At 37.9% G+C, this 25,443-nt stretch overlaps 1 protein-coding gene across 1 annotated transcript in view; it reads right to left on the bottom strand.

Moving 5' to 3' along the window:
* Positions 1 to 4,177: 4,177 nt before the first annotated feature.
* CCNA1 (cyclin A1) overlaps positions 4,178 to 25,443 on the bottom strand; it is a 33,798-nt gene continuing 12,532 nt past the window's right edge. Inside the window, 7 exon segments of the mRNA XM_078146202.1 lie at positions 4,178 to 4,426; positions 5,640 to 5,773; positions 7,223 to 7,336; positions 9,093 to 9,297; positions 10,770 to 10,993; positions 11,733 to 11,857; positions 12,043 to 12,295. Of these exon segments, the coding sequence (XP_078002328.1) occupies positions 4,375 to 4,426; positions 5,640 to 5,773; positions 7,223 to 7,336; positions 9,093 to 9,297; positions 10,770 to 10,993; positions 11,733 to 11,857; positions 12,043 to 12,295 (1,107 nt within the window). The 3' untranslated portion in view covers positions 4,178 to 4,374.

Here is a 25,443-nt window from a genome sequence, read left to right on the forward strand (position 1 = left end):
GTAGGACTTTAGACACACTGTTTCATGTGTGTCTCTTGTAAACAACATATTGTTGGATTCTGGTTTCCAATCTATTCTGTTCTCTTCTGTTTTATGCATGAGTTCATCCCATTCACATTCAGTTATGATTGCTGTTTATTTCCCTCCATCCTATTTTCATATACTTAGCTTCTTTTTTAAACTGTTTCCTCCTTAAGAGTTTATTTCCTCAAGAGTCTGTTTTGTTTCTGACCACTGCCTCCATTATCTGCCCTCCCCTTGCTTTGTTTTAACAACTTTCTCCCTACTTCCCTATTGGATGAGGTGAATTTCTGTACACAACTATGTTTATTCTCTCTTCCTTAAACTAATTCAGATGAGTGAGGATCAAGTGTTGCTTCATAATCTCAGTGCCTAGACTCATCCTAATTTCTTCTTTGTTGTACCATTTATGTGAGGTAATTTTCTCTGTTCTTCTTCTCTGGTACCTCCTTCCCCACTGCATTCCTCATTCTTCTTTTGAGATAATCTTAACATAGAATGGCACCTCGGCCCCCTCTCTTTTTAGATTCCCTCTAAGAGACTTAGTGATGATGATGTTCGGAGGGATTACCTATGTCCTTTCTCCATGTAAGAATGTTTAACCTTCTTTAGTCTTTTATGATTTCTCTCATGTTTACCCTTTTGTGCTTCTCTTGAGTCCTATGTTTGAATGTCAGATTTTCTATCCAGCTCTGGTACTTTTACTAGGAATGCTTAAAAGTCTTCTATTTCATTAAATATCTATTCTCTGCCCCCCCCCCGGAAGGATTGTGCTCAGTTTTGCTGAATAGGTTATTCTTGGCTATAATCCCAGATACTTTGTTTCCTGAAATAGCATATTCTATGTTCAAAATTGCTCGACAGTGGTGGCTGATCAAACTTGTGTAATTCTGTGGTTCCAATGTGCTTCAATTCTTTCTTTCTGGCTGCTTGCAGTATTTTCTCCTTGATTCTGGAATCTGGCTATAATATTTCTGGGAGTTTACATTTTGCAGTTTCTTTCAGGAAGTGACAAAATTTCTACTTTTCTTCCTCTGGTTCTAAGATATCTGGGCAGTTTTCCTTCATAATTTATTGAAATATGATGTCTAGGGGCGGCTAGATAGCTCACTGCCTAAAAACAAAAAACAAAAAACAAAAAAACAAAAAACAAACAAAAAAAACAAAAGAAATATGATACCTAGACTCATTTTTGTTTTTAGTTCAGGGCTTTCGGGAAGTTCAATGATTCTATTTTTAATTTTTTTTTTTAATTTTTAGAGGCAATGAGGGTTAAGTGACTTTCCCAGGGTCACACAGCTAGCTAGCAAGTGTCAGAGGTCAGATTTGAACTCAGATCTTCCTGCCTCCAGGATTGGTGTTCTAGCCACTGCTCCACCTAACTGCCCCCAACAAGTTCAATGATTTTTAAACTATCTCTTTTTGATCTATTTTCCAGGTCAGTTGTTTTTCCTATAATTCACATTTTCTTCTATTTTTTCAATCTTTTGATTTTGTTTTATTATTTGTTATCATGGAGTCATTAGTTTCTATTTGGCCAATTCTAATTTTTAAAGAGTTATATTCTTCAGTAAGGCTTTGTGGCTTTTGTACAAAGCTGTTTTCTTTTCATGACTTTTTTTGCATGGTTCTCCCTTCTTTTCCCATTTTTTCCTCCTCTGCTTTTATTATTTTTAATTTTGTTCTTTTTAAAAAAAAAACTCTAAGAATTCTTGTTGGATTTTTGTCCCACTTGCCTATTTCTTTAAGGCTTTGCTTTTAGATGTTTTAAGTCATTGTGTGTGTGTGTGTGTGTGTGTGTGTGTGTGTGTGTGTGTGTGTGTGTGTGTGTGTGTTGAGCTTCCCTGTCACTACAGTAGCTCTTTATGATCAGGTTCTTTTTTGTTTGCTCATTCTTTCAGCCTACATCTTGACTTGGGGCTTTGTTAGTGTTGGGCTCTGCTCATTTCTGGAGGGGGTGGGGAATGTCTGACTTGCTTCTTTCTCTTTATGTTCTGCTATTTTCACAGCATATTCTGGGGGCCACACGTTTTTGGTGCTTCCAAGGTGGTATGATCTGAGGAGAGGTTTGTTCGCTACCTTCCCAGTATAAGCTCTGCAACTTCCTGACTTAGGTTTGTGCAAGTTTGAGTTTCTTTAGACTGCTACCGAACTCAGTTACTGTTAGTCTGTTGGGAAGTTCTGCTGTTTCAAGAGTGACAACTGCTTTGGTCATGGTTTCCTGCTCTAGTTATTCTGGTGCAGGCTTATATGCTGGGCTAAAGGTTAAAACTGAGTCTTCCTTCTGCCCTTGGGATCAGAACCACACAGCTAAATTTTTGGAACTGTCTCCTTGCTACCTCAACTTGGGCCTCTCTTGCTTCCAACCATGACCACTTGTCTCTCCCTTGTAACTATGACCCATAATTGGGTGATGAGTGGCAGAGCTACCAGCCCACAACTGTTCCTATTCTCACTGCTGGCTCAGGAGTCCTCTGGGATCTTATTCTGCCCTGGTGCTTCCAACCCTGGGGACTAGAATACTCCCTCTAGTTACAGCCACTGAATTCATGGGTAACCTTGCTCCAGTGTCCACATACCTCTATCTTCCTAAGCTGCCTTGAGTTACAAAGATGACTTGCTGCGATTGCTTCTTATTTTTCCCAAAAAGAATTCAGCCTGGTGCATTTCCTAGCTTGGTATGGAGGACATATGTTGCATGAGCTAAGCAAAAATGCCAGCACTTCCTCTGCCATCTTGACTGCACTTCCTATCATTATGATTTTAATGGGCATTATGAGAGGAAGCCTGGTTTAACAAAAACAGGTTAGACCTTGAGAAGGGAGCATGGTGTGGTGCTAAGATCTAACCTTGACAATCCTGCCTCAGGCAACTAACTAACTGTGTGACCTTGAAGAAGTCAGTTAATCTTCATGATCCTCAATTTCCTGATCCATAAAGTGGGGTGATAGATTTGATGGTCTCTAAGGCCCTCCAATCTCTAAATCTACAATCAGCTGGTGATCTAGGTCCCTGCCACGTAGTTGGCTATGTGAGCACATTTTACTGCCTCAAAGCTAATCTCTACTTAGAGGCAAGTTGTCCAAGATGCCTTGAAAGAACCGAGGGATGGCAACATCAACGTTAGGAATTCCTATGTTCAAAATTCACATTAAGCTTATTCTATTTTATGTTCTATGCTTAATATGAACAAACAAAAATAAATAAAACAGGGAGTATCTACACTGCCAAGAAGTTTCCACATCAGAAGTACCCAACAACCTGATTAAAATCTCTAGCACAGACTGCCTCCCCACTCCCCCCAAAAGGGCCATTAGGCTTAAAAGCAGGAGGAAGGGGAAAAAAATAGCAGCTGCCAAGACTAACCCTTGTAGTTTCCCTTATGACTAAGCAGCTTTTCCCCATGGATGTCATATTTTATTCATAATGATAATAGCTATCATTTATATAGTGCTTTACACATGTTCTCATTTGATCTTCGCAATAACCCTGTGATGTAGATGCTACTATACTCATCTTACAGATGAGGAAACTAGGCTGAATGGATTACCCAGGATCACATATCTAGTAAGTATCCAAGGTAGGCTTTGAACTCAGGACTTCTTGACTCCAAGTCTAACATGCTAGCCACTGCACTAAGCTGCCCATCCATATGGTAGATTAGATCTTTCCAAAGTCCTATGTCATAGGTAAAATTGACCCTTTCTATTTATGAGTATTACAGTTCTAGAGCAGGTAGTGCTAATTTCATTTTCTTGTTTTCAAGCTCAGGCTTAAAATCATTTATTAAATCAAACCTGAAGTCCATTTAGGCTTACCCAGCAGATTCCTATGGTATACTAAACTACATTTCTCCCTCCATCTCCTGCTTCTTCTTATCAGAAGAACTCTAGGCCTTGGTTTACAATCTTCCTATCACTTATCCACCTGGGCTACTTTTGTTACTTTCCTTCCTTTTCTGTTCAGTTCTCAGAGAAGTAAAATGAGTTACTTGAGCTGACCCTCATCAATATGGTGACCATTGGATTCTCCAGACCCGATCCCTTGCTCCAAAGGTCTTTAAAAGATTTCATGACTAAAAAAAGGTTCGTTTCAGTTATAGCTCTTGACCAAAATCCTAACAATTGATAGTAAATAAATGAAGCTTGACATGATATTATGAGGTAAGTTTTTTATTTAAAAAAATTAATCTATATTACAAGCTACCTAAGTCTCAATGACCTTTAATACATTTACATCTTTAAAAAGTGTCAGCTATGTTTAGCAACACTTGCTGACCTGACCTGCAGTGCCCTATAAAAATACAAAAATCAACACTGTTGATCTTGAGATTAAGTGCTTATTTCTGGAATTTTATTTCAGAAGAAGAACTGCAGGTGGTTCCATAAGGGAGACATGCAGGTACCTGCAATGAGACCACAAAGCCAATTTGTAATCATAGGCTAAAGATTACAGTTCACAAAGTTCATTCAGACAGCTTAAGCCAGAGAAGAGTATATGTAGCAAGTATTGGCACATTTAAACCATAGTTTAGTCAGCTTACAATAACTTATAAATGGTCCCTTCCCTATCCTCTCTGCCACCAGCCCCCCTCCCAAAAAAAGAGAAATAAAAAGAAAAATGGAGCCCAGACCCTAGAGCTTCGCTGACCTGAAATCAGCTTCCTCCTCTAGATTTAGCCCAGCATGCCTTATCTTCAGCCCCAGAGATGTTGCCTCACACACCCATTACTTAACTTGCCTGATTTTTGAAGTCCACTAAACCTCCTGGACCTCTCTACTTCAGGCTCCATTTTCAGTCTGAGTTCAGAGATCAGCCACAACTGGACTCTAGTCATTTCTAGTTAGTTTGCCCCCTTCTGCAGTGACCACTGTCACTAGGTCCCATCCCCTTCCTTATTTTCTTTCTCTCTACTGTGGAGCACAAGATGGTATTTTTTAAGGTTTATTAACAAAGGAAAGGGATACACACAAATTCAGAAATACACTATGGTAAGGTAATTAGAAGTATTTATGATAAATTTATACTTTCTCTTAATTAGGTTACCCTAAACTTCCAGGTATTCTAGAGTAAAACGGTCCCTCAGGCTTATCCTGTCCATCTGAATTCTCTCTGGCCCTGGTGGCCTCAGACTTTCCCTTCCGAACACACCTTAGCCAAATTGGGGATTGCCTACTTGAGCTGTCTAAACCAAGATCACTGGTTCATTCTTCCAATGCCAGGTTCACTCTCAGCCAATCAGGGAGCCTCTTGATGGTATAGCAAGGTCATGGTGCTCCACCCAGTCTGGTGCCATCACTCGACTAGGTAGCTAACCACACCTCTCCCCACCAGGAGACAAACAAGGAATATAAAAACAGGTAAATAGAACAGAACCCATTCACCTCAAAATCAGAATCACAATTTAATCTGACATAGGTCATTCCCAAATGCAAACACACATAATGGTAACCCCATTTTCTGTCTAGTTTAGAGTTAAGTGGAGCCTCTCTAGTCAAATTGCTTTGTTTAAAAAGTTTAACGTGTGTGATACTGGTTGTGGAGAAACTGTGGTATGTCTAACACATACAGCTTTTATTGAAAGTGATCCAAGACACAAGGAAGTTTTAGAAACTTACTTTGATGCCTTATACTTTTCCCTAATTGCTTGTTGAGGTCGATGGGGGATATCAAGGCATGCTCTGTGCAGATCACTCAAGCAAGGAACTATTTCGCTTAATGAATACCCAGTGAAGGCAGCCAGGGTTTCTGGCTAATCAAGGAAGAAGAAAAAAAGACAAACTTACTTCATAATTTTAAAAATTAGATGAGAAATCTACAGATAACTCTGATGACTATGATAGGTTGTTATAAGTTACAGTTACAAGTTACAGTTACAAGTTACAAGACTGATAATACAGGAATGAGGAAATCATCCTAGAACTAAATTTTCTTGTATTTTCATACTTGACGAGGGAAGGCAAATCCATTCTACCAGCTTCTACTACTAACTGTATGGCTTAATGGAGGAGACAAGTTTCCCCAGAAGTTGGGGCACTTCATCTACATACATATCTGTCAGAGGGCGCTCTGCTAAAAGCAGAGCACTTCCAAAAAGTACCTAACTTGTAAATGATGTTATTCAAAAGAGAGTGAAAGAAAGGAGTTGTTATCCTCTGCCTGATTCTGACCAGGAATTTAAGGCAAAAAAAAGTAGAAAAATATTTATTATGGCTAGGTACTTTAACTGAGTTCACATGACTTGGACCAATCAGATAACAACCCAGGATATGAGAAACTCACAGAAATCTTTACTGAACCAGTGTGTTCATGGAGAATGGGAAAAGTACTCTTTGGAGAAAGGAGAAAGTAAATTTTGCAAGGTATAGACTGGCTTGGCATTGATCACTGTTCTAGAACAGATTCCTGCAAGTGGCATATGAACACTCAAAATAATAAACATTTAATAAATGCTTTATCCAACTATGTGCCAGGCATTCAAGAAAGGGAAGAAATGATTGCTATGAACCAGCATAGATACACAAAGCAAAAGCATTCCAAATTAACTTTATTTTTTCTCTTCTCTTCTAGCCCTCTCTGCACACCATCTTTATTTTGGCCATGATTGCTATGCCAAGCACTCAGATGAGGACACTCCAGACCTTGAGAATCTAAAGTCCCTAACATATACATATACATACATACATACATATATATGTATATATATACACCTACATACATACATATATATGTGTATATATACATATACATATATGTGTGTGTGTATATATACACATTTACATATACACATATATATATACACACACATACAGGTATATATGTGTGAGTACTGACATATGTATGCATAGGTATAACCGGTGTGCATAAGCAGGTATATACACACATGACTGTATACACACATGAAGACCCAGAGAGTTAAAGTGTCTTGAGGCAGTGGTTATTAACTTGGGGTCCTCAGACTATCCCCCCAGGACTCCATGGATAGATTTCAGAGGGAGGTCGGGGGGCTGTGAACTTGGATGGAAAAAAAAGATTACATCTTTATTTTAATAAAATCGGTCTCCTTTGCAATTCTATATATTTTGTTTTAGACATTTAAAAACATTATTCTGAAAGGGGTCCATAGACTTTCCCAGAGTGCCAAAGGGGTTCATGCACAATAAAGGTTAGCAACCCCTGATCTAGAAATGTTATTTCTTACCCAGATGTGCCGGTTCACAGTATAGTTTGCCAGACAATAAGCAGCTGCAGCAATAAGTGAAGGAACATATTTCAAGAATGGGTCAGCTTCAAGGAGGCTTAGTTCTGCAACATACTAAACACAAATTCCCACCAAAACTGTTAAATGTCATTTAAATGAACAAATATGAGATTGGTTTCTCATTGTGACATTCACATTGTTGGCACGAAGGTTTTAGTGTCACCCTTCAGTGCTCCATGACTTTAACCTAGGTTGACCCAAGATGTACTGTCTCATTATGGGGATTCTCAGCTCTGGGTCCATCCACCTGAGAATCCCTTATGGCCCCCACCAACCGAACAACAATTAAACTGATGTCCAGATGAGAGGCTATGTGGGTCGGTATGAAGTCAACATAGGTTACCACACTGATATGGAAAACAGCTTTGACAAAAGCAAGCTATCATGGGCTACTTCAATCTAATAGCAGTAGCTCTGGGGGAGGAGTGGGGAATACCAGTCAGGCTATAAATACATAGATAGTAAGTACTAAAACTCCCTAAACCACAATAAGAAAACAAACTTAATTGTAATATAGCTATTGCTCACCTATATAAAACATATTACCTCATTTAAGATGTTGGGGCAATGTTATAAACAATAAATAACTTGTAAGCTTTAGGTCTTTGCCATCTAAATCCTACATAGTGTATATAAGTAGATACACTTTCCTTAGTTCCCCTAGGAGAACGTAAGTTCCTTGAGGCCTCAGACTCACCTTTTTTCTTTGTTATCACAAATACTTTGTAGAGACCCTGACATGTAGCAAAAGCTTAATAATAAATGCTCATCATTATGATTCCACCACTAGAGTCAGAAATATAGATACTCTTATTCTGTTGACCGATTCTAAGTTGCAAAGCAGGGGAAAAGGGAGGAGGGAAGGAAATACGCATTTATATAGTGCCTACTATGTGCCAGGCACTGTGCTAAGTTTGTAAGGATTATTGTCTCATTTGATCTTCGTAACAGCCCTGCAAGGTAGGTGCGATTATTAGTCTCATTTTAAAGATGAGGAAACTGAGGCAGACAGGTTACATGATTTGGCCAGGGTCACACTTGTAGCAAATGTTCAAGATTTGAACTCTGCTTCCCAACTCCAGGTCCAGTGCTCTACTCGCTCACCCTTCAGCAATGGTTCATTCGTGGAAATAGACTATAACAAGAGGAGCGATATTAGTCAAATGAAACTGAACTACACACAGCTACTTTCTCTTGTCTAATAGCAAGCCTACTTGATATTTCAGTATGAAGATCATTTGTACCCAGTAAGTGAAGTTCCTCCAAGTACAAAGTGTCCCAAATACAAGACTTTGGGGAAGGCTTGTATATTACTTGTTTCAAGTTTTACTAGTTTATAACAACACAGAAGAAAGAACCTCCATCTTCCCAGAAAAAAAAAAACTTTTTTTAAAAAGTTAACCACGATGATGCTGTTCAGTTGTTTCAGTCACGTCCAACTCTTCATGACCCCATTTGGCAAAGGTTTTCTTGGCAAAGATACTAGAGTAGTTTGCCATTTCCTTCTCCAGTTCATTTTACAATTGAGGAACTGAGGCAAACAGGGTTAAGTGACTTGCCCAGGATCACATAGCTAGTGTCTGAAGTCAGATTTTAATTCAGGTCTTCTTGATCCTAGGCCTGGCACTCTATCTACTATACCACCTTGCTTCCCATTTAACCATGCTAGACAAGCCATTTTGAAAGTAAATCCAAACCTATTGTTAAGCCCATGAAAAGGATATGAGAAATTCTGAGCAAAAACTTAGAGATACCTGAAAAAAAAAACCTGCCTCTGACTTCCTTGATTTTCAGGAGTTGCTTAGCATACCTTGGCCAAGTTCTCAGTTCTTAGACAGACTCTTTGCTTCCATAAGTACTGAAGAAGGAACTGGTTGGTAGTGGGCACCGTCAGGTCAAAGGCCAGCACTTTCAGGAGCAGGTGCTCCATTCTTAAGAGCTGCCGTTTTGTGTAAGTGTCATCGGTTATGTAGACAAATTCATCAACCTCTGGTGGATAAATCTCCTCATATTTCCTATGAAGAGTAAAGAGTTTCACAAAGATAACAAATATTTTAGAAATAAAATACTCCTCTGCTCTACCCTTTCTATTCTCTACAAATCCCCACCATTTAGCAAGAGACCTTACCAATCAATCTCTAAGGGTCTATAAGCTCTTTCAGGTGGGAGCCTTATCATCTCGTTCATAGCAGGCCCTTCAGCGTTTGAGTTTCTTTACATTCTATCTTCTTACCCACTTGAATGGTACAGGATAGAGGTGAGGAAATTTTCATACTAAAAAGTTTGACATTGTGGAGATATGCTTAGGTAGACCAAGTAGCCCCTTTTCCAACTTTTGGGGTTTAGTTCTCAACCCTTGGACAAAATTTCTGGCTGACAACAGATAAAATCCCATTATGATTAATTCCCTGAAATTCTCCAAAAAAAAAAAAGCTTTGTTGTTGTTGTAGAATAACTATGATTAAGTTAATTTAACCTCAATTCAACTTGACACGTGTCCAATATGTATAGGTATTGTCCCAAGTGCTGAGACTACAAAAACAAAAGTGAAACAATCCTTGCTCTCAAGGAGCTTACATTCCCAAGGACCAGAGAGGTAGATGATTTGATGACCAGATTTTTTGTGGTTAAAAAGTAAAAGTGATTTGGACACAGCAGGAGAAAGACTATATATGCATTGCTATGCCTAAATCCTTCATTCCATCTGACATAGATCTTTGTGATGTTGCTTTGGGGTATTTATTTTTTTTTCCAGACTTAGAATAAAAATGAAGCATATTCTGTAGTATTTTACAGTTTACAAAGCACTTTCTTCATGAAAATCCTAGAAGATAGGTAGTACAAACATATTCCCATTTTATAGATGAATAATGAAGAGCTCATGGCTATGTATAGGTCAAATTAAGGGCCAAACTGGAATTCTACTTCAGGCCATATTACAAATTCTATGCTTTTTATAAAATGCCATGCTACTTCTCAAATATACTTGCCTGAATATTTTTAAAAATGTAAATAGAAGTCTAAAGATAAGATAACAACCCTGCAAGAATCCTGCAAAATCTTGCTATACTATTATAGTGTTTATTAGAAACAAGTAATTTTGTATTGACTTTTAAGGGCCCAGGAAAAGCATTTGTTGAAAGTATTACCCATTATAATCAAATCATCAAGCTGTTGTTGCTATGAACCATTCACTTGGATATCATAAAACTAAATTCAACAGTAGCAAAATTATATGTGCATTTTTTTATTGTAGGCCAACAGCTACCTTGTTTAGGTAAGAAGCATATTAAATTGGTGTGCTATTAAAAAAAAAGAAAGAAAGAAAAACTCTAAACCTAATTCCACAAAAGAGGATCTTTTCCTGAAGAAGTAAGAACATATCTTAATGACCAACTTCACTTAATGACATCTCTTCAACAAAAGAAGATAAGGATTTTGACACTTTAGGAGTGTCACTATCACTTCAGATAGAGAGAATACTTACGAAGCCAACAGAATGGCTGCTGTTCCTACAAGCTGCAATTTCCCTCTGAGAACAGACATGCACGAAAGAAACCTGTCCAAGAAATTGACAGCCAGGTACAGAGTTTCAGCTCGAAGTTTGTATTCTTCCCCAACCTCTACCAGCCAATCCACTAAAATGGTACGCATTCCTTCTGTGATATCAGGCTGCTTCCGCATGTAGTGGGCCTTTGGTCTGTATTTCATCTGTTTTTTGATAGAGTTTTGATATTAATTCAGCATTAATTCAGGCATAACACCACAACGAAGGAGCTGTGGGTTGTTTAATTTAGAACAAAAACAAAGAACCTGAAATGGGTTAAGAAGGCAAAAGATTAAGAATCAGGCTTGTTCTGTCACTATTACATCCAAAAAAAAATCCTTACTGTTTTGAGTTGGAGTGTGAGAGAGGAGGTGCACATGGAATGGAGTTATCTGGACCATTCCTACTCCATGATGTAATAGAATTTAAAAGGAAGTAGGAAAGAAACTGATCACATGGCTGTTTCCTACAGTATGTGTCAAGGCCTCTGATTTCATTGATGTGGGAATTCCCTCCACCAGCACAGAGTATATAATCTATAATTTAGGAGTTAAGTCTCAAGTGTTGACTATGCTCCAAATTATTAAGTACTTGTCAATGGTCACACAGCTAGTAACTATCATGAGATTCAAACCCGCGTCTTCCTGCCACCACGCCCAGACATTGCACTGTGTATGAAATGCTTTAGCGAAGTTTCAGACTTCAAGTTATATAGCTCCAGGTCCAAGGGAAGAACCCCTCCTCGTCCCATCCACCATTTTCATAGATGCCATCATTCTGTAACTACTAACACAACCAATGACTGGTGCTAGGACACTACTGGTGGCCATAATCAACTACTGACAGTTATTTCAACATCAAGGATCTGGGGTTGCTGAGAAAAAGAAAAGAAGTGCAACTCACTTCAGCTTCTCTAAGGTATTGATGAATTTCTTCAGCATATTCAGTCACATTTATTACATCTGTACCAATATCTAAATGATCCTCAAACTGTGATTGCAGAGATGTATCCACCAACATAGGAGAAACTGCACGGGTTCAAAATTCAGTCAGATAAGTCATTGACACAATGGTAGCCTCTACCAATCCTCCCCAGCTAGAAGTCACAAGACAGCCACTTCTTCTTCATACTTGACGTAACTAGATTGAGAACTTAAAATGTCAAAAACATCATTAAAACAGGGTACCATGAACGGGAGGTAAAGCAAATTACCTGTGCTAAAATCCAGCAGGAAGTGGAGGTCTGATTTCAGGGTGCTGGTGTCCACATCATACACATCTTCATACTCGATCTCTTCTCTAACAGTGCAGCTACAGCTACATGTCTCTCCATGCTCTGGTTCATCTACATAGATATCAAAGCCTTGTTTGGCTGGCACATGGACCATACAGTTAGATATCAGTTTCTTTCCAGCTGGAGGGAACACATTTTCTGATCCAGAGAAGCACCTGATGGTTGCGATTCCCTAAGATAAAACAAAAGAGTTACCTTCTTTTAAGGTAAGAAATAAACAAATGCAAGCCACCTTGGTAGGGACATCATAAAGATGGCACTTTTGAGTTTTGTCTTGTAAATTAAATGAGAGGAGGCAATGGTTGTTGCAGCAAGACTGCCTCAAAAACTAGATAAAGTGAATAAAGGACAGCATGAGTGACAACTATTTCCGGAAAGCTTCATTCAGAGAATGAAGCCTTCTGTACTTGCTTCTTACACAGTACAAAAGCAAAGTGATGCCTAGGGATCTGGGTGTACAAAAGTTCACATTGTGTTCTCTGCTCCTAAAACCAGGGAAATTGAGACTTAAAGGTAATAAAAGAAAAGGAGAAAAAAAACCCACTAGGTCTCTTCCCTACCTTGTTCTACAACCTTCTCTAAGTTACTCAGCAGTAAAGTACTTCATAGGGTCAAACAAACCCTTTTCTTTCATTGGAGGGGGGAAGACAACACAGGATAAATTTCCAGGAGACTCTGCAAATTAATAGATAACAAACAGCTTTCCTCAAGGATGACTGAAACAATTCCATGCATCATTTTCCTCGTGAACACCATCCTGACTGTGTTGCTCTCAAACCTTAAGTGAGTTATCAAAAAATAATCTAAACAGAAATCCAATGAAGAAGGTAAAACAGTTTCTTTTACCTGTCAGAATAATCCCTCCAGGCATACTAGTCTAAGCTTTTCCTCAGGGATGGGAAAATACAGATATGAACACTAAACAGTCACCATCAAGGGCCAAAACTTAAGTACATTCTGACCAATTCCATCATTACCACAGCTTATCAGTCAGCATATCAATATTTTGTTTCACTGCATTGCTAGAAATCAGTTAGCAGAAGAACTTTTCAAATTTAAGCTAAAATTGACATTTTGCTACATAACAACCAGTCATATGAGTGGAATTACTGAATACTTAAGTCTCAGCAAACATGGGCTTTGGCCAATTTTTATCTAAGCATCATTGACTAAATCATATCAAGGATAATGAAAATTCTATCAACAACGCATTGTAGTAAAAAAGAACACTGATTTTGAACTCAAAATGCCCCAGTTTGTACCTGGGCTCTAACATTAGCTCTATAGCATGAGGCATGTCAGTAGTCCCAATAGAGTAACTTCTTGATTCAGTCTTCTGACTTCGGACTTCTTGAGTAAGCTTCTTGACAGCAAGATCTGATTCATTTTTGGCTTTGTACTCCTAGTACCTTGCACAATGCCTTGAACATAATAGTATGTGCTTTAAAAACACTGAACTATAAATATTTTAGTGCGCAGAGTTTAGGCAGCCAGTCTCACTCTTCCTTTATCCAAAGGGGTGTAAAGCTACAAGCAAAAATTACTGGGCGAATTACTAGATACCTCTACTGTAGTCTGATCAGAACACTAATGGAGAATGCAAAATAAATACCACAAAAAAATAAAGTATAAAGGAATGTGTGCCACCATACATAGAACAATTGCTCTATACTGACCCCAAGGAGTAATGAAGCTATAATCCTTAAGCTACAACCAGTTACATTAATTAATAGTGTTTATCAAGCAGGCAAGTGTGGTTTAAATTGGGGGGAAAAAAGGTATGGAAAGGGGAAAAAACTACCCATATTTATCTCCAAAAACCAGATACAATGAAGAGTAGCAGCTACAACATGGGAAAAATAGCAAAGAGAGGAAATTTAAATTTAAATCATTCACAGTAAACAATATCTAAGAAGAGAACTAACAACAAAATTTCAGATGTCCATACACAAATTCATAAAGCATGAATAATAAGCTAGGAAGACCAGAAATGCTAACAGAAAAAGAAGGTAAATTCTACCTCACAGGCTTCTCTGAGACTTGGTAGAATTGGATTCATGGCTGGAATGAGTATGAAAGGGTATAATTTATTCAGAAGACACATGCTAGATTAAAGGGGTAGTGTATTAAGACAATAACTCATTTCAGGAATTCCAAAAACTAAGGAAAGGAAGGCACAGTGAAGAAATTTTGAGTGAGGATGAATGGGGCAGAAACAGAATTCTAAGATAAGAGGTATGGTTATACAATAGTTCCTATAAAAATGATCCAGAAGGTTTAGTGCACTGTAACCTCAATAAGTCAACAGTGTGATATGGCAACCAAGAAAATAAAACAACCTTAAACAGAGAGATAATATCCAGGATGAAGGAGGAAATATCCTTGGTATACTCTGCTCTCAGACCACATCTAAAGTACTGGGCCCAGCTATGGGCATCACTTTTTAGAAGGACATTAATAAACTAGAGAGCATTGAAGAGGGCAATTTGAACTAAAAAAAAGCCCAGTATTCATGCTATATGAGGTTTAGTCAAAGGGACATGATATTGAATCAACAGGCGTTTATTAAGTGCCTACTACACATCAGGCACCACGCTGGGCACTGAGGAAGCAAAGACAAAAGCATAACAGCCCCTGACCTCAGGAAGCCTGCCTTCTAACAGGAGAAGACAATGTGCACATTTATAGGAAATCTGCAAAACAAATACAAGGTAACATGGGTCGGGGTGAGGAGACAGGAAAGCTTGCATGTAGAAGACAGCACCTGAGCTGAATCTTGGTGGGGGTGGGGGCGGGGGGGGGGGGGAACTACAACAGGAAGAGGAATTCCAAGAGGTACATGTGAGGAGGGAGAGCATTCCAGGCATGGGGACCAGGCAAATACAAAAGCACAAAGATGAACTACTGAATGTCTTCTATGCCAGTCAGAAAGGAAGAGCACTAAGACTGGTTTGGCTGAGTGGAGAAGAGTAATATGTAATGACTAGAAAGGTAGGATGAGGCTAGCTTGTACAGAGCTTTAAATGCCAAAGAAAAGTTTCTATTTGATTCTAGAGGTAACTGGGAACCTCTGGAGTTTACTGAATACAAGGGTTAGCCCTTTAGGAAAATAACTGGAGAAGACGCAGAGGGACAAGATACCTACCCTCAAGATTCTGAAGGGCCAGCATGCAAAGGAATTAGCTTTTTTTCCATTTGTTTAAACTTTCAAGGAGCAAATGGATGAAAACTTGAATGGAGGGGTGGAGAGAAGAAGCATCATTAATTAGCATTTAGTAATGCTGTAAGGTTTGCAAGATATTAGAGCACCCACTCTAATAAACTGGACCTAATGGACCTGGAGTCAGGAGGACCCAAGTTCAAATCCAGCCTCAGATACTTGACACTTACTAGCTGTGTGACCCTGGGCAAGTCATTTAACCTTATTGCCTAGCCCCCGAAAAAAAAAAGATATTTTATGAATATCTCATTTGAGCCTCACAATAACCCTAAGATATAGGTGTTATTATACAATTTTACATATAGAAAAACTGAGGCAGACCATGGTTAAGTGACTTGACTAGCATCACACAGCTACTAAGTGTCTCAGGCCACATTTTTAACTCAGGTCTTCCTGACTCCAGGTCCAGTTCTCTATCTACTTGCATTATCTAGCTGCTTTAGGCTTGATGTAAATAAAATATAACCTCGTCAAGACTGTCTACTTTCCAAAGACAAGCCTAGCAAAGGACAAAGAAATTCATGATTAAGAGGCTGGACACATGACATAAAGAAAAGCACAAAAAGTCTCATGAAGCCCCTTTCCATTTATGCAGCAAAGGGAAATGCAATGGCAGAAAAGGGGACAGAGTACTAAGCATCACAACTTTTAGACTAACCATAAACATTAACTTAGCTGTTAATGGATTCAATGTGAGATTATGCAGGAGCAGAACTATATGTCTCTATAAACAAACCCTGAAGGCACAAAGGAATGATACAGCTAAATGGAAAGATAGTTCAAAGGTTCTTCTCACAAAGAGAAATAAAAGTATTGACAGAAGTGGATTTATGGGCACCTAAAGGCTAGAAACATCACTTCATGAGACATTTGGTCATATCTTATTGAAGTGCTTGTGATAATCATTTGCAAAAAGATTACTCTGAAAAAATTGCAACATCTATAGTACTGAATAAAGTGGAGCACTAGAAAAACTCTACAAAGAACTCCAAATCAAATCAATATATACTTTGATGCTCAGTGTCTTCAATGCAAAAGGAGGCAAAGGTAAGAACAAAAAAAAATCTGTTGGAAAAAAAGAGTATGGGATGAAAGAGGCCAAAGAATTATTAAATTACATAGAAGCTTTACATCTCTGCATAAATATATTTTCCAAAAAAAAGATGAAGATAGAAGATGATAGATGAGGGAATTATCACATAAAAAATGAAATTGAATTTTAAACAGGAAGAAACATTAATTACATGGTTAAAAGCTAGAAGAATAAAAATGAGGAAAAGATATAGTACACAATTAAAACCTTACCTATTTAAATTATAGAAGTGAAAAAATGAAAATGAGTAAAGAAAAAGACATTGATGTCAATTTTCCATTTCATATATGTTTAATTGATATGAACTGACTGTCATAATAAATAGTCAAAAGTTCATCTTATTCAACAAACACTTGATCCAAGAAGAAAGATGCTACAGCTAACGGCAAACTAGTTTAGAACATAACCTTGTTTATAAAATCTTATAGAAAATGTGCGATATTGCCTCACAGCAAAAGACAGTAGAGGGAGAAAAATTTAAATAAAGTTTTATGAGAAACTCAATTAAAAGCAGTGGCATGCTATCCCCCTAAAACCTAAGGATGAAACCAGAAGGGAGATAGACAAAAGGTGGAAAAGATCTGAGGTGTTTTTTTTTTTAATAATTCCACCACCAATGACAGTAAAGCCCCTACATTTAGATTCTAGCATCACAATCCTGGATGCACTTTGAGGAAGTGGAAAATGCACTGAAAAAAAAAAAAGATGAGAAAAGGAAATGGATTACATGAACTAGATTAGACAGTAGAGGTCAATGTTAGAGATGATACTATTTTGAGGCAGTTGAGGAATCAATTCAAGGTATCTCAAGAAGATTCCAGAAGCATGAGGGGAAAAAAACCTCATTACCAACCCCACCACTGGTAACAGAATGTTATTAACTATCAGCCTATATGCCCATTTATATAAATTTTTCAACAGGAATAGTCTACATATGTATCAAGGGCATCCTTGAAGGTATTAGGAATAGGCTAGATTTCACATGATAGTCAATAGAAATTCATATTTTTACTATAACATAATTGACTGGAAGACAGTCCACAAATGACCATTAATGCTTTAATTACTAAAAAGACTTCCCTCCATTAAAGTGTCTCCCATGCAAGTAAAAAATCATACAGGATTTCTTGAAAGGTATAACAAATAATCTTGCTCGTAAATGAGGCATAAAACAGGGAAGCCTCCATAGTCTCAAGTTTGAAGAATTCCCAAGAGATGCTGAAGATCTCCAAATGCTCCTGTTTACAGATGACATTTTATTGTTTGCATCAAGACCTAGAATATTGCAGAACCTCCTGAATGACACCTGTAACCACTTAAATGTTTGATCTAACTATCCACACAGGAAAAAACAAGTAGATAAAGAACGTCTCTCATCCATTTAAACGGATGACTATCATTTATTAACACTCATCCAAGATTAATTATATCTTAGATATTGCAAATGGACCATGAATTGGGCCCAGAATTAAGCAGAAATGACAAGGAACATTGGATTAACTTTGGGAAATGATGAAGTTTTTTTTAACGACTCCCAAGCTTCTTCCTGAAAAAGGGACCATATTTTTAATAACAATATTCTTCTGGTGATGTATATGCCTTTGTGCCACTGTTCACTACCAAGGTCTCTAACGAATGGAAGGAACAAAGATTACCCAAAATGCTATAGAGAACCACACAATAAGTGGGAATAGGATGCTACATAACATGAACAATTGTGCAAGAGAAGAATATAAGGAAGGTCATTAAAAAAAACTTATAAACAACAAATTAAGATGACGTAGTCACATGGTGATTGTGAGCACTAAAATAGAAAGCCCATCTGGGGCATTTGTATTCCCATGACGTTGAATGAAATCCAAGGGTCTCAGCACTTTGAGTGATACCCTTGTGATAAACTTATAAAAGGACGTAGATATGAGCTCGACCCTCAGTAGAAGTGTGGTTACGTTTGGGATGGGCAAATATGGGTGGCCATCGGCAATACTGAAGGAAATACCCATAATAACATTAATGATATGCAAAGAGTAAAAGAAAAAAACTCTTAAAAATTCAAACTACCTAACAAGTAGAGTCCACTGCACCTCAGGAACTTGTGTATTTTCCTTCGCTGAAGGTTTTCAAGCGAAAGCTAGATGACCACTTCAGGTATGTTGTAGTTCACATCACATCTCAAGGACTTCCAAGTCAAGAAGTCCTGATACAATTCATACCAGAAGACTCACTCAGGGAGGGAGTATGTTAAAAAGTGAAAACGATAGGAGGTAGAGCCAAGATGGTGGAGTAAAGGCAGGGACTTCTGCCTGTTCTCCCCCAAAACCCCTCCAAATACCTTTTTAAAATGACCCTGAACAAATTCTAGGGCATCAGAATCCACAAAAGATGGAGTGAAACAAGTTTCTGCGCCAAGAAACTTGGAAGGTCAGCAGGAAAAGTCTGTTGCATCAGGGTGAAAGAGAAGCACAGTGTAGCTCAAGCTGAGCCAGCAGAGATCCAGTGCAACCCCAGCAAACCCAGAGCAGGCCTCGGGGTAACTAAATCACCAGCAGTAAATCAAGCCATAGATGCCAAAGACAACTTAGAAGGTCGGCAAGAAAGGTTTGTCATGCCTGGGTGTGAATGGAGTGCAGTCCAGCACACCAGCACAGCCTCAGCCCCAGCAAACTAGGAGCAGGCCTTGGGAGCCACTGAATCAGTAGTGGCAGCTGCTTCTTCTGGAACTCTTAGCCCACAGACAGTTAGGGAGTTGAACAACTGGTCAGAAGGAGATTACAGGGGCCTTTTTACTAGCACTGAGGCAGGACTCTGCTGTTTTGCCCATACTCGGATCTGGATTGCAGTCCTGGGTAACAGTCCCACGGTGAGGAGGAGAACTAGCATAGCAGAGCTTACAGCCACAGCAGAGGGAGGACCCTTCTCACAATTCCAGGGCAGAAAAGAGTGCTTGTGATCACTAACAGACTGGATCGCAGGCCAGGTGAATAGTAAATACCTCTCCTTAGATCATACCACCTGGGAAGAACTGAAAACTTATAGTTCTCTAGAAGTATCTCTGAAAAAAGCTATACAAAACTGAAGCTTGGGACGATGCTCCCCCTACCCTGGAAGCAGAGCCCTACTTTAACAAAGAGTTAAAAGTTAAGTAATAGGCTGGGAAAATAAGCAAACAATGAAAAAACTCTGATTATTGAAAGTTACTATGTCAACAAGGAAGCGCAAACCCAGGCTCAAAAGCTCTTACATCCAAAGCCTCCAAGAAAAATATCTATTGGTTCCAGGCCATGAAAGAGCTCAAAAAGAATTTTGAAAATCAAGTAAGAGAAGTAGAGGAAAAATTGGGAAGAGAAATGAGAGTGATGCAAGAAAATCATGACACAAGTATCAATAGCTTAATAAAGGAGACACAAAAAAAATACTGAAGAAAATAACACCTTAAAAAAACAGACTAGGCCAAATGGGAAAAGAGGTCCAAAAAGCCAATGAGAAGAATGCCTTGAGAAGCAGTATTGGCCAAATGGAAAAGGAGGTCCAAAAGCTCACTGAAGAAAATAATTCCTTAAAAATTAGAATGGAGCAAATGGAAGCTAATAACTTTATGAGAAATCAAGAAACAATAAAACAAAACCAAAAGGATGAAAAAATAGAATACAATGTGAAATATTTCATTGAAAAAAGAACTGGCCTGGAAAATAGATTCAATAGATATAATTTTATAATTATTGGATTTCCTGAAAGCCATGATCAAAAAAAAGAGCCTAGACATCATCTTTCAAGAAATTATCAAGGAAAGCTTCCCTGGAAATTCAAAGGCCAATCACCTCCTGAAAGAGATCCCAAAATGAAAATTCTCAGGAATATTATAGCCAAATTCCAGACTTCCAAGGCCAAGGAGAAAATATTGCAAACAGCCAGAAAGAAACAATTCAAGTACCATGGAGCCACAGTCAGAATAACACAGGATTTAGCAGTTTCTACATTAAAGGACTGCAGGGCTTGTAATGTGATATTCCAGAGGGCAAATGAGCTAGGATTAAAACCAAGAATCACCTACCTAGCAAAAGTAAATATAATCCTTCAGGGTGAAAAATGGACATTCAATGAGACTTTCAAGCATTCTTGATGAAAAGACCAGAGCTGATAAAAAATTTGACTTTCAAATACAATATTCAAGAGAAGCACAAAAAGACATACAGGAAAGGAAAATCATAAGGGAATTAAAATTTTAAACTGCTTACATTCCTACATGGGACGATGATATTTATAACTCATAAGACCTTTCTCACCACGAGGGTAGTTAGGAGTATATATAGACAGAGCGCATAGGTATGAGTTGAATATGAAGGGATGATACTAAAAAAATAAAATTAAGGGGTAAGAGAGGAACGTACTGGGAGAAGAAGAAAGGGAGAGGTAGAATGGGGTAAATTATCTCATGTAAAAAAGTCAAGAAAAAGCTTTTACAGTGGTGGGGAAGAGGGGGGACATGAAGGGGAGTATGTGAACCTTACTCTCATCAGAATTGACTCAAAGAAGGAATACCATACACACTTAATTGGGTATAGAAATCTATCTTACCCTAGAGGAAAGTAGGAGAGGAAGTGGATAAGAGAAGGGAGGGTGTTAGAAGGAAGGATGGATTGGGGGAGGGGGTAGTCAGAAGCAAAACTATTGAGGAGGGACAGGGTGAAAGGAGAGAGAGAATAGAATGGGGGGATAAGATGGAGGGAAATACAATTAGCAATAGTAATTGTGAAAAAAATTTGAAGCAATTTTCTCTGATAAAGGCTTCATTTCTCAAACATAGAGAACTGAGTCAAATTTATAAAAATAAGAGCCATTCCTCAATTTTGTTCAATGATCAAAAGATACAATCAGTTTTCAGATGAAGTAATCAAAGCTCTCTATAGCCATATGAAAATACACTTTAACTTACTATTGAGTGGAAAATGCAAATTAAAACAATTCTGAGGTACTACCTCATACCTATTAGATTAATAGGACAGAAAAGTTATATGACAAATATTGGAGAGGATGTGGGAAAAATGAAATTTTAATGCACTATTGGTGGAGTTGTGAACCAATTCAACTATTCTGTAGAGCAATTTGGAACTTTGCCCAAAGGGCTATAAAACCGTGCATACCCTTTGACCTAGCAATACCATTACTAGGTCTGTATCCCAGAAGAGATTTTAAAAAAAGGAAAAGGACCTATATGTATAAAAATATTTATAGCAGCTTTTTTCTGGGGGTAAAGAATTAGAAGTTAAAAGGAAACCCATTAATTGAGAAATGGCTGAACAAGTTGTAGTATGCCACTGTGATGGGATACCATTGTACTATAACAAATGATGAACAAGATGCCCTCAGAAAAACCTGGAATGATGTGTGTGGGCTGATACAACGTGAAATGTATTGTGTACAAAGTAACAACAACATCATAAGATGATCGGTTGTGAATGACTTAGCTATTCTCAGCAGCACAATATCTAAGAAAACTCTGAAGGACTTATGATGAAAATGCTATCCAACCCCAGAGAAAGAACTGATGGAGTCTGAATATAGATTGAAGCACACTTTTTTATTTTCTTTAATTTTATTGAGGTTTTTTGGTGGATTTTTTTTCCCACAACATGACTATTATGGATATGTTTTGCATGACTACACATGTATAACCTATATTGAATTGCTTACCTTCTTAAGGGGGGAGGGGAGGGAGGAAAGAAGAAAATTTGTAACTCAAAGTTTTTAAAATGAATGTTCAAACTTGTTTTTACATGTAACTGGGGAAATAAAATATTAAATTTAAAGTGATATGAAAAAGGTGTCAATAAACTTAATAACAGGGCAAGGGGTGCCCCAGAACTGGGAAACAGCAAATATTTAGACAACTTTCAACATAGGGAAACACGTATCCTTAAAGTTTTATACTGACAAAATTCTAGAATATATTAAATTTTAGAGCAGTATGGCAGGGAGGATGGAATTCTGGGTTCAAATCTCCCTTCTGATATTGACCAGCTGTGAGACTCTGAGCAAGTCACTCAACCCCTAAGTGCATGAGACAATTCCCTAGGATCTATCTAAGTCATAGCAGAAGTTTCCCATGCTGACAAAAATCACCCACATTTAGCATATTTGGGTAAAGGATAGTTTGTGAGCATTTATAAAGGGAATGGTGATCAATGAATGCTTCCAACAGGTAATGCCAGATTAACTTCATTTCTCTTTTTGATAGGAGTGCTACTATGTAGTAGCAATAAGAAGAATGCTGCAATATATATTTCAGCAAAATGCCTGATAGTCTTTGATGCTATTTGTAGTCAAGATGGAGAAATATAGCCAAAATGACTTGAAACTGGTTGCCTAAACAAATACAAACAGCAATCTCCGTCTCTAGGCCTGTGCTATTCAATATTCTAATCAGTGACTTGGAAGAAGGCACAAATAGTATGCTTACCAAATTTGAAGATGACATAAGACTGGAGAACTGCTAACACTTTGGATAACAGATTGTCAGGAACCAAAAGGACCTCTACAGCTGAATCTATTAAGAGGAGATTTAATAGGGATAAAATCCTACACTTAGGTGCAAAATACAAACTTCATGAGTACAAGATGGGAGAGGTGTGACTAAATTAAAGCTTATGTGAACATGATCTCTGGGTATTCAACTGTAATAAAAATGACATGAGAGTCATAAAAACTAAAGTAATCTTAGGATGTAAACAGTATCCAGAAGAAGAAAAGTGACAGTTTCACTGTAATCTGGGCGGGTCAAACTACATTTGTACTATTTTCCAGTTCTTTTCATCACATTTTAAGGAGAGAACTTCCAAGGTAGAAGGCAACTAGGATGCTGAGAAGACCCAAGATCATGCTACGAGGATCAGTTCAAAAGAACTAGTGGAGGTGCTTTACTTCAAGAAGAGAGATTAATTAAAAGTTGCAATGAAGAGCATCTGATGCAACCAAAAACGTCTTGATAATTATAGCCATCTGAAATTGGAACAGGCTGCCTCGGGAGACACTGGGATCCCTAGCCTTTCTGCTTAGGAGAGGAATAGATGGCTCCTAATAGCTTTTTCACCTCTGGGGCATCTACAGCAACAAGGTAAGGGTTAAATGTTGCTTATTTAGGACCAGACAAACTCTTACACTTCTAACAACTTTCAAAAGAAAAACTAAATATTTTCTTTTATTTACCAGATCCAAACGCGAGTTTCTACTTACACATAATAAGGTAGGGAATGACTCTGCAAAAGCAATGTCCAACTCTCATATGTTCAATCTTCAGTTTAGACATCAAATATTTAAGAGCACAGGAGACCCAAAAAGAGAAAAAGAATCCCTGCCCTTAAAATTTACAATTCAATGGGAAAGGGAGAAGGGAAGGAGAACCCAAGATTCTGTTTTGTATTATATGTATTTGTATATCACACACAGACACAATGTCCCAAAAATCTTAATGGAGTTTTACTCTTTAATAACTTCAGAAATGCAAAAAAGTAGCACCTGAACTAGGCCTCATAGCAAGAGAAAGAAGAACTGACAATCCTACAGCAAAACAGTGTAGAGTACAAGCTAGACCTGCGAGTTGGGCTGGACATGAGCCAGCTGTTCAGTTTGGCTAGAAATAAGATGTGAAGAGGAATCATGGAGGGGTGAGGGATGGGGAACAGAAAGGGACTGTGGAAGAGATTGGGCAGAGACAGGTTAAAGTATTTAGAGAGACAGCAGGAACTAAAGATTTTTGAGAAGAAGAATGACCTTTTTTAAACCAGAAGATTAATTTGACAGCTGAATGAGACATGACATAAAAGTTAAAGACTCAAAATAGAAATGGAGGATATTCCCACTGATGGTCAGTTAGGAAGTGATTACAGCGAAAGGTAACAAAGTCCTGAACAAGAATGGTGACGGTGTGAGTGAAGAGGAGGGAACAGATGAAGGATCGTGTACTTAACTATAGTTGTAACATAATATAAAGTACTCTAGTGAAACCCAACCTTCATCAGCTAAAAGAAAAAAAAGTCAGAGTTGGCTGAGTTATCTCAAGAAACAACCATAAAATATAAATATTTGGTAAATACAGCAGGAATCAGCAAGATACATTAAGATACTCTAAGGTGCCACATTATAGGGAGGTCAATAATGCTATGGTGGCCTGAAGGTCAGAAGATAGGTAATTTTACAAATTTGATCTAGATTTATTCCAAAGGAAATTCCATTTGTTCCATTAAATATTTTGTGGCTTATGATTACACTATGCATTTATTTAGTGTTAAAGGCTACTTCAAAAGTTAGCATTTGGAGCTATCTTTTTTCCCTTTTAGTTGGTATATAGAAGTCTGTGATTTATGCATCTAGTTTAAAAGATTTCCTTTGGGTATTATGGGAAAATAAGTCATGTGGTAAATAAATGTGGTGCCAGAATAGCAATCTGACAGTGGCAGGGTCATTCATAAACCATGATTAATGTCTCCCTTATTCCAAGTGTTCCACTAGGGACAGATCTGTCATGTTGTTGTTCATTTGGAAAGAGGGATAAATGTAAATCCATAAGGATTAGATACCCACACTACTTAAACTGACTTCAACATACAGCTAGGTAAAGCTTAAGTCTTTTAAGATCACTTCAATTGAAGGCCTCAAGACAAGTTAGGATATTCAAGGGCTAAATGCACAAGTCAATGATATGTGTAGGCTATTGACCAGCCAGTTACCAGAAGGAGGCAGTATGGTTTCATGTAAACATTACATCACATGTCTAAAAGCCTCAATTCTATCCTCTAACAACTAGCTCCTGGCCGTAGCCTGCAAACTTAACTTATCATATTACTGTGATAAGCCATTTTATATATGTATGTATGCATATATATAAAATATTATATATTTTATATATACACATATATATATGACATCAGTTTTTTATTATTACCATTAGAAAAGAAATAAAAAACAAGAAACAAGCATTTATCAGGTGTCTACTATGTGCCAGGCACTGTGC

This window comes from Phascolarctos cinereus, unplaced genomic scaffold (genome assembly GCF_003287225.1).
Source record: "Phascolarctos cinereus isolate Bilbo 61053 unplaced genomic scaffold, phaCin_HiC Scaffold_726;HRSCAF=1367, whole genome shotgun sequence".
Taxonomy (NCBI): Eukaryota; Metazoa; Chordata; class Mammalia; order Diprotodontia; family Phascolarctidae; genus Phascolarctos; species Phascolarctos cinereus.